Source organism: Garra rufa, chromosome 10 (genome assembly GCF_049309525.1).
Source record: "Garra rufa chromosome 10, GarRuf1.0, whole genome shotgun sequence".
Classification (NCBI taxonomy): Eukaryota; Metazoa; Chordata; class Actinopteri; order Cypriniformes; family Cyprinidae; genus Garra; species Garra rufa.
In genome coordinates this window covers 503583-513169 of record NC_133370.1, presented here as the reverse complement: position 1 = coordinate 513169, position 9587 = coordinate 503583, and the positions used below count along the sequence as shown (strand labels likewise).

Here is a 9587-nt window from a genome sequence, read left to right as displayed (position 1 = left end):
CACGCACGCACGCACGCACGCACACACACACACACACACACACACACACACACACACACACACACACTCACACAAACACACACACACATCAAGCCACACACACACACGCACGCACGCACGCACGCACGCACGCACGCACGCACGCACGCACACACACACACACACACACACACACACACACTCGCACGCACGCACGCACGCACGCACGCACGCACGCACGCACGCACGCACGCACGCACGCACGCACGCACACACACACACACACACACACACTCACGCACACACACGCACACACACACACACACACGCACACACACACACACACACACGTTGGGTTTACATGTTTTATGGGGACATTCCATAGGCATAATGGTTTTCATACTGTACAAACCATATTTTCTATGGCGCTAACACCTAAACCTAGCCCTCACAGGAGATTGTGCACACTTTTACTTTAAAAAAAAACTCATTGCACATGATTTATAAGCCTGTTCCCTCATGGGGACCTAAGAGAGAGAGAGAGAGAGAGAGAGAGAGAGAGATCTACTGGTATTCCTATGCAGCTGTCAGCTGACATTTGAGTCTCTCTCTCTCACACACACACACACACATTTACACACACACACACACACACACACACACACACACACATTCTCTCTCTGGCAGTATGTGCAGCTCTGGACTCTCAGCAGCAGCTTGAGCTCACATTATTAGATCAGTGTAGGAAAACCAGCAAAAACCAGTAAATCTCATTCTCAAATCTCGTTCATTAGTGCTGGTTAGTTAAGTCAGTCCTCACTAGTACTAGTGCTGATAGTGATGTGATAAACCTCTAGTAATGAGTACTAGAGCAGCGTTTGTGCTCCAGTTGATTCCTCAAATCAATCGTCTGATATGTTACTAAGGGATCAGACATGTTAACACAACCCTAGCAACCATCCAGAACACCGTAGCAACCACATAACACACTGACAGTCACACCAGGGTGAACATTAGTTTCCTCCGGTTTCATTTCTCTAAATAGATGATTAGTGATGGGTTATAGTCAGTGCTTAATTTGTAAATGAATAATTCCGGATCCAAAAAAGCAGTTAAAAGGTGCTGTGACCAACACTGACAATACATCTTCAGTTTTCCCGGAAAAGTCAGTGATGCCACGATTCAAATATGTGACCCTGGAGCACAAAACCAGTCTTAAGTCGCTGGGGTATATTTGCAGCAATAGCCAAAAATACATTGCATGGGTCAAAATTTTTGATTTTTCTTTTATGCCAAAAATCATTAAGAAATTAAGTAAAGATCATGTTCCATGAAGATTTTTTGTAAAATTCCAACTGTAAACATATCAAAATGTAATTTTTGATTTGTAATATGCATTGTTAAGAACCTAATTTGGACAACTTTAAAGGTGATTTTCTTAGTCTTTTTGATTTTTTTGCATCCTCAGATTTCTAATTTCAAATAGTATCTCAGTCAAATATTGTCCTAACAAACCATACATCAATAGAAAGCTTATTTATTGAGCTTTCATATGATGTATAAATCTCAGTTTTGTCAAATTTAACCTTATAACTGGTTTTGTGGTCCAGGGTCACATATAGGTCAGAAATAGGTCACCAGGATGATGAAAAATGTAAGTTACTGTGCAGACAAGTTCACGAAAAGGAAGCCGAGAACTGATATGACAGAACATGCATCCTGTTTGTTTTCTTTATTTTACAAAAGCACAAATGTACCGTTTCTACTGTGAGCGTGCAAAAATAAAAGTAAACACTTTGTGGTTTCAAATTATGTCCAACTCTTATCTGCACGACCACAAATAGTGGAATATTTTATGTTTCAGCTATTCGATCTCGCGCGCACACACCCCATATTCTAGCAATTCAAACTTGACATCTCAGTCTGTATAATCGAAATAAAATACAGTCAACCAAACATTTAAAATGTCACTCTGGTCAATTTAAATAGTCCATAGCCTAGTATAGCCAACCCGTCTGCTGTTAGGCCAAGTGCATTTTTGCTGAAGAGGATTTTATTTTCCCATCGATATACGAACGTGATGTACAAAGCCTAGTCTACATTATAAATAATAGTTTATTATTCAAATATATTGCGAATATGGAAACATTCGGATTTGTGGCGAATTACAGAGGTACATGAGCCCAACGCCTGGTAGCCTACTTCAAATCTATGGTGACTCTTTAGTATAGGGAACAATTCTCACTATTAATTATTTATTTGCATGCCTATTATTAACATATTGACTGTTAATACGTATAAACTGCCTATTTTGCATGACAATATTCTACATCCCTAATTCTACCCAATCTCTGAATTTAACAACTACCTTGCTTACAATTAAGAAGCAGCAGATTAGGAGTTTATTGAGGCAAAAGCCCTAGTTAATGGTTTATTAATAGCGAAAACAGGACCGTAAAATATAGTGTGACCAAATATATTTTCTCATTCTTGTTTCTGAATACCGTTACGTTTTAATGATTTGTTTTGGAGTCAGGGGAACTAACGTATAACTATGTTTATAGTGTTTGTAATGTTTATACATTATAGTATATCGCTTGATTTGGTATTATTTCTGATATTATTACACACTCTCTCTTTAAACATTCCGCTGCTCACTAAATATGTTTTGCGAACAGTGTATGTTTGGAGAGAGTGGTTAAAGACAAAGCACCAATCAATGAGAGCGATTTTGAATCTAAGAAATCTGATTGGTCCAAAATATGTTGAGGACCAATACATATCCTCCAAATACATCTAAACCTGCATTTGTCTCGTATGCACACACTTGTTAATGCCAGATCTTTAAACACAAATACCGAAACGCAAACATCTCAAATTAAGCACTGGTTATAGTTAAAGCAGGTGAGCAATGCTCCAGTGTGTGTGTGTGTGTGTGTGTGTTGCAAACATGTAATATTAATGTGCACACAGAGACTTTGTGTCTATCAGTGTGTTTTATATTATGCTGTTATAGGAGAATTCAGCTCTTACACACACACACACATCAGATGAGAGATGGTGGGTTTCCAGAAATGACTGTCAGCAGCTCTTGACAGCTGAAGTTTGTGATACGGGATGTGTGTGCAGTTTTTCCCCCCTTTTTGGCAGAATCTTCAGACTTCAGCATAAAGTTTCCTCTTGTTTTCTCTCTCTTTTTTTTTGCTGAAACTTCTCCAGTAAGTTTTTAGTAGCACATTTGTTTTCCTAGGAATGTGCCGTTGAAGATATTCTGGGAATGAAGCACCAGGTGCGCGTCGGGAAGCGCCGCTCTTGACTTTGAGCTCGACCGTCTTCAAGAGTTTGCTGTGCTTTCACGTGTGAAAACCTCTCGATTGCGGCGAGAGAAGCTCCCTGCTGTTACTGCTTCATATTAGTGCTTTTAGATATTGGCTTCAGTCTGATTTGGACAATATTAGAATCTGATAAGATCAGCTCTTATTTTAGCTTTTCTATGTATGTTCATGCATGCCTTCTTAAAGATAACTGTAACAATCAAAGCATAGCAGGACTTCAGATCCAGAGGTCTTTTGGCCAAGGTTTCATAACGTTCTCATGTCCTCTATTCATTTATTTATTTAAGCATAGCGTGTTTCACAGTGCATGTTGATTCACACCAAGTAATAGTTATAATAAATAATGTATTCTTCACATTTATCAGGATAGAGGTGGACTATAGGTTTACATTTGGAGATGATAAAATATTTGTAGCAATAGCCAAAAATACATTGTTTTTTTCTTTTATGGCATTAGGATATTAAGTAAATATCATGTTCCATGAAGATATTTTGTAAATTTCATACTGTAAATATATCAAAACGTAATGTTAGATTAGTAAATGCATTGTTAAGAACTTCATTTAGACAACTTTAAAGGCGGTTTTCTCAATATTTTGATACATATATTAGGATTTTGATAATATTTTCAATTTGATTTGATTTTATATTGTCTGTTTTCACTTAAAATTTAGTCAAAGTTTTAGTATTTTGTTGTTTTGTCATTTTTAATATCTATATTATCTTTTTTATTCGTATTTATTACATTGGGGGAAAAATGGTGTAAACGTTCACTCTTTAATTTCTAGTAAATTTCATGAATAATTACAAAGTTATGTTGATTTTAAAATGAAATTTTGACGTAGAAAGAATATTGGTAATGTTGGTAAATATTGCTTTTGGAACTATTGGTAATGATTAAAATCACTTAAATTAAGGTTTGAGGTTTTAGTCATTGGTAGTTTAACCAAAAAGTTATTTGAAAATCATGCTATAATATTTGTTTGCAGAAAACGTCTCTAGGTTACGTATGTAACCCTAGTTCCCTGAGAAGGGAACGAGACACCGCGTCCCCTAGGGGTCGCTATTGGGGAACGCTGCAGCGTGACTCGTGTCTGAAGAATGCATAGAAAAACTCCATGAAATGGCCGGCGACAGCGTATGACGTCACTGCGGCGCGCACGTCGCTGCTGGTACGTCACTACCGGGCGACACAGTATAAAGAGTCGAAGTAAACATACAGCCGCTTCACTGTCTGAAGCTTCTCGTCCGAGGCATGGTAAGAAGCGTAGGGGACGCGGTGTCTCGTTCCCTTCTCAGGGAACTAGGGTTACATACGTAACCTAGAGACGTTCCCTTCCGAGGGAACTCTCACCGCGTCCCCTAGGGGTCGCTATTGGGGAACGGTATACCAACGTCTCCATGCTGAGGGGAGTGCATAGTAGCGAGCACTAAGTGTAAATTCTGTGAAGAATTATCCCTATAGGACGAGGTGACAGCTGTCAGAACGTAACCTCCCCGGCCAAAGCCTGAACTGTTACTCACTTACCTGAATGGGTCAAAGGACCCAGAGCACAGCTCAGGTTGGAATCGGAGATTCCTTCGGAGGAACGGCTAAGTTAATACTTAGACTTAACTAGAACAGGAACTGCCAGTACTACTGAGTCTAGTTCCCTCAGTGAACTGACTCAGAAATAGCGACTAACAGGCCTGTCCCAAGACAGAGACCGTTCTAGCAGGGGTTATCCTCAGATAACGCACCCTGGATAACAGATGGTCAGGAGATATCTGAGGTGATATCGAGTGAAGTTGGGCCCAGGGAGACCGGGGTTTTAAACCAACTCAAAAAATGGGAACGAGTACCGCGTAACCCATACCGTATAGGATTTTAGAAAGAACCCAAAAACTTGGTGGGAACTTACCACTTATGTGGATTTTAGGAAGTGCACAAAGATCCCGTGCGCACTTACCACTATTGTGGACTTCAGAAAGTGCCCAGGGTTTAGCGTGGGACACTTATATTAAAGCTCCATAGGATGACAAGAATTAAAATAGGGGAGGAACCCTCCCCGTTTAGAGAGGGGAGCAATGCTACACCCCAATCAGGACAGACAGTCCGCAAACTGTTAGTCGACTGATGAAATCATGGAGCTACTGACCATCATGATAGTGGACGCAGACAGCGGACAGACCCCTAACCCCGACTTGCAGGGAGGAACATCCGTCCTTAAAAAGAGCAATGCTCTGAAGGGACCCTTTAGTGTAAAGGGGAGCATACTAGACCCAGTCCACATGGATGCCTACTAGGAGAAGGTGGTGCTCAGAAATTACCCTTCCTCGGAAGGGGAGCATACTCATCCCACTAGGAGCCGTGCTCTAAAATGGGACCCTTGCGAAGGGGAGCGAATGTGCTCAAATCAGGACCTTGAGAAAGATAGGTTATTTCTTCCTTAGCCAAGGGAGAAAAAAAAAATTCACCATGCGGCAGTGGCGCTGCTTTGAGGGAACCGAAAAGGTGAGCTGCCAACAGCCTGAAGAGGCTTCAGTCGTAGGAGCCTTCAGTTCTAGCATGTTAAGGGTAGGTTTCAAACCCTGAGAAACAGGGAGAAATGCCAACACCCGCCAGAAGGTGGTGCTCTAGTAGGACCCTTTCCGCAGAAAGGGGAGCAGCCAAGGTCATTTCAAGGTCCTGAAAAAGGGGGGAACTCCTAGTTAGTCATAGCCTGAAGGGGAGGTGACACTCGACCCGGAAGTCAGGCGCAGACAGGCTCCTAACCCTGATTAACAGAGAGGAAAACCCGCCTGCCAGGAGGCAGCGCTCGGATTTCACCCTTCCTCAGAAGGGGAGCTTACTCCTCCTGCCAGGAGCAGTGCTCGAGAGGAACCCTTTTCTCAAAAGGGGAGCAATCATACCTGACTCAGGAAGCCTGATGACAGATTCTACCCAAACAAAGGGGAATTTGTCCACACGACAGTGGTGCTACTAACGAACCTTGAATTAAGGTGAGCTGCTGTCGTTGAAGAGCTCTGAGAGGACCCTTTCCACGGAAAGGGGAGCTACTAAAGTTACTTCAAGTTCCTGAGAAGGGAGCTCCTGGATAGTCATGGTGACAGACTCCTAACCCTGAAGGTCAGGGAGGAACGCCCGTCCCGACGAGGGGCGCTCATTGGGGACCCTTTCCTCGGAAAGGGGAGAGCCCAGCTCGTGCGTGAGGCCTGAAGAGTGAGAATCAGCCTGGACAAGAAGGACAGGCCCCTAACCCAGATGAACCGGGAGGAGAACCTGGCTCTGTCAGCGGGAAACAGTACTCTAAATAAACCCCTTCCGCAGAAAGGGGAGTACTACCTCGGTTGAATCGACCCTGCCCTCGGGCTAACAGGGGAATCGACAGACCCCAGTCTAGGTGGACTTTATGTTCCTGTCTCAAAGGGACATAAATCCCCCGGAGCAGGAACTTACGAGGATAGACTCCTAACCCTAAAGGCCAGGGAGGAACGTCCATCCCGCCGAGGGGGCGCTCGTTAGAGACCCTTCCCTTGGGAAGGGGAGAGCCCAGCTCGAGTGTGAGCCTGAAGAGTGAGAATCAGCCTGGACAAGAGGGACAGGCTCCTAACCCAGATGGACCGGGGAGAAAACCTGGCTTGTCAGCGAGAAGCGGTACTCTGAATAAACCCTTTCCGCGGAAAGGGGAGTACTACTTTAGTTACTGGAGAACTGAGAAATTGCTCCTTGGAGACAAAACTCAGGAGGTGCTGGAAAGAACCTTCGGCTGATAAGATCACTCCACAGGATCTAAAGTCCACAGAGAGAGTCTGGAAGAGGGATTCTCAGAAAAAGGCCTGCAAAGGACAAATGTTAAACATGCCAAGGGCAATCCTAAGAAAGAAACTTAGGGAGCTTACCTTGAAGAGGACATAAGTCCTATGTCTAACATATGCTGAGAGGGTGGTTTATCGCACGACCTGTGGCGTGGATAGGACGAACACTGCCATAACCCGTAGGATCAGAGGGGGAGCATCCGCCGTGAACTCATGTTTTTCTCTGAAAAGCAAAAACACAACACACAGGCCTGAGACAGTATTACGTTCCTTTTCTTTATTAAAAGAAAAATATGGATCGTACTCACCCATGAGTGACCTGCATTTAACTCCAACTTAAACAAAACCTGTTTAAGGAGTTAAAATCCAGACCATCGGTTAATGGAGGTTCTTATGGGACATAAGAACCGCTGCGTGCAGGGAGCTCATGTTGTAGGGCTCGGACCTGGGCCTTCATGGAGTGAAGGACTCAAAGGCAGTGATCTACCTAGTCCAAATCACGTAAATCCAGAAAAGCCAATAAGCCTGGAAAAAACTAACAGATCAGTGAAAGACCTCCGGTTAGTCCTCCTGAAAACAGCCCAAACCAGCAGAGTGGGCTGTCTATTTAAACCCTAGCAGGGGAGACAGCACCATCTAGTCAAGAGCTTAAAAGAACTACTTTTATGTTTCCAAACAAAAAGTAATCAGAAAGCCCACACACAGATATCCGCAGATATCTGTATGTGTAGGAAGGAGTACCAGAGGTAAAAACTGACTGAAAGCCTCCAGCCCTAAAGTAGGAAGAGTTAACATACAGCTAGCCTCAGACAGCTGTAGTTAATAAGACTGTTCTGCCATGATCTGCATAATATCATGGTCGAACTAGTCTAGGAAAATCTCTCCCCTTTATATGCACACATATACGCATATATAACATGCATATGTATATACATATACATATACATGCACATACATATTTTATGGCAGTAAATTAACTCCACAATCGCGACGCGCAGCACATATTCGGCTCCCGCGGGAGCTAAACAAACTCCGCCCAGACGCCAAATTCCCTCGGGAATAAAACGAGCAAGGAGCCGCTGGCGACGCCGCGAATGCGTCTGTTAATGCCGCGAGAGGCAAACACTCATGCAAAATGAGGAACAGAGAAACTCACCTCCCTCCTTTGCGTACTGCATTTTCGCAATAAGCCCATTAGTCCCTCGGGAGCTGAACGAGCTGTAATTTACCACACCCACGTAGCAGAGAGTCGTAGCAAGTGGGTATGAGAGCGTGCCTCTCGTTACAAACAAGCAATGAATGCACCGATCGCATTCTACTCTCTCAAGAGGTAATCTTGCTTGCGTTCTCCCCTCACAGCTCGGGCAGTGTGAAAGTGCGGGTATCAGATTACCACACACGTCACAAGCAGGCCTCCGGTGAGAGAATATGCACTCCTAGACAAAGAGAATGCTGAAGACAGCGAAGAGGCTGTATGTTTACTTCGACTCTTTATACTGTGTCGCCCGGTAGTGACGTACCAGCAGCGACGTGCGCGCCGCAGTGACGTCATACGCTGTCGCCGGCCATTTCATGGAGTTTTTCTATGCATTCTTCAGACACGAGTCACGCTGCAGCGTTCCCCAATAGCGACCCCTAGGGGACGCGGTGAGAGTTCCCTCGGAAGGGAACTTACATAATACTTGTAATTCATTATAGTTCAATAGATAAGACACAAATTAATGTCCTAATTGATATTTAAAAATGGTTTAGAATTTTTTTCCATGTTAAAATTGGATAATATTTTGACTTTTTATTTTTATATTTCTAATTTTTACTTAAAATTTAGTTCACATTTTAGCATTTTTGTTGTTTTGCCATTTTAAATATCTATATTTTTTATTTATATTTATTACATTGAAAAACTAATTGGTGTAAACGTTCAGTCTGAAATTTCTAGTAAAATTCACAAAGTTATGTTGAATTTAACATTAAATAAAGAATAAAGTAGAGTTTTCTTGTAAGACTTTTTTTTTAGTTATTTTAGTTTTGGCAACTAATTTAAAATAAGTTTAGGATTTTTTAATATATTTTGTTTCGGGAAGAATCTTTTTATTGTTTTGGTTTTAGTTAATGATAATAACCCTATAGCTAGAATATTTTCAGTTTTGTTAAAGATAATTTTGAGGAATATCAATTTGTTCTGCCTAACCCAAGAAATCAAGAGACAAGATATTCAAAGCAAAAATATCAGTATTATGTGATGTTCAGTAGGTGGCGCTGTAGAGCAGACGTGTGTCTGTGAGGAATGGGTTTGTGAACTCATCCGCCGTTGGTTGTGATGGTGAAGGAGCTTGAGCAGGTTCTGCTGCAGATCATTTGCTGGTGTGAAGCAGAAGCGTGTCTTCAGATGTCAGGCAGACGCTGCAGTTTCTGGAAGCACATCAGCCGGTGTCTCCGTCCGACTGTCACGCGTGTGTGTTTGTGCCGATGGTA

General features: G+C 42.6%; 1 protein-coding gene across 1 annotated transcript in view; it reads right to left on the bottom strand.

Annotated features, from left to right (window-relative positions):
• Positions 1-8290, bottom strand: part of LOC141343772 (serine/threonine-protein kinase STK11-like) — a 21134-nt gene extending 12844 nt beyond the window's left edge. Inside the window, exon 1 of the mRNA XM_073848415.1 lies at positions 8269-8290. Within this exon, the coding sequence (XP_073704516.1) occupies positions 8269-8290 (22 nt within the window). The remainder of the gene's footprint in view (positions 1-8268) is intronic.
• Positions 8291-9587: the final 1297 nt, after the last annotated feature.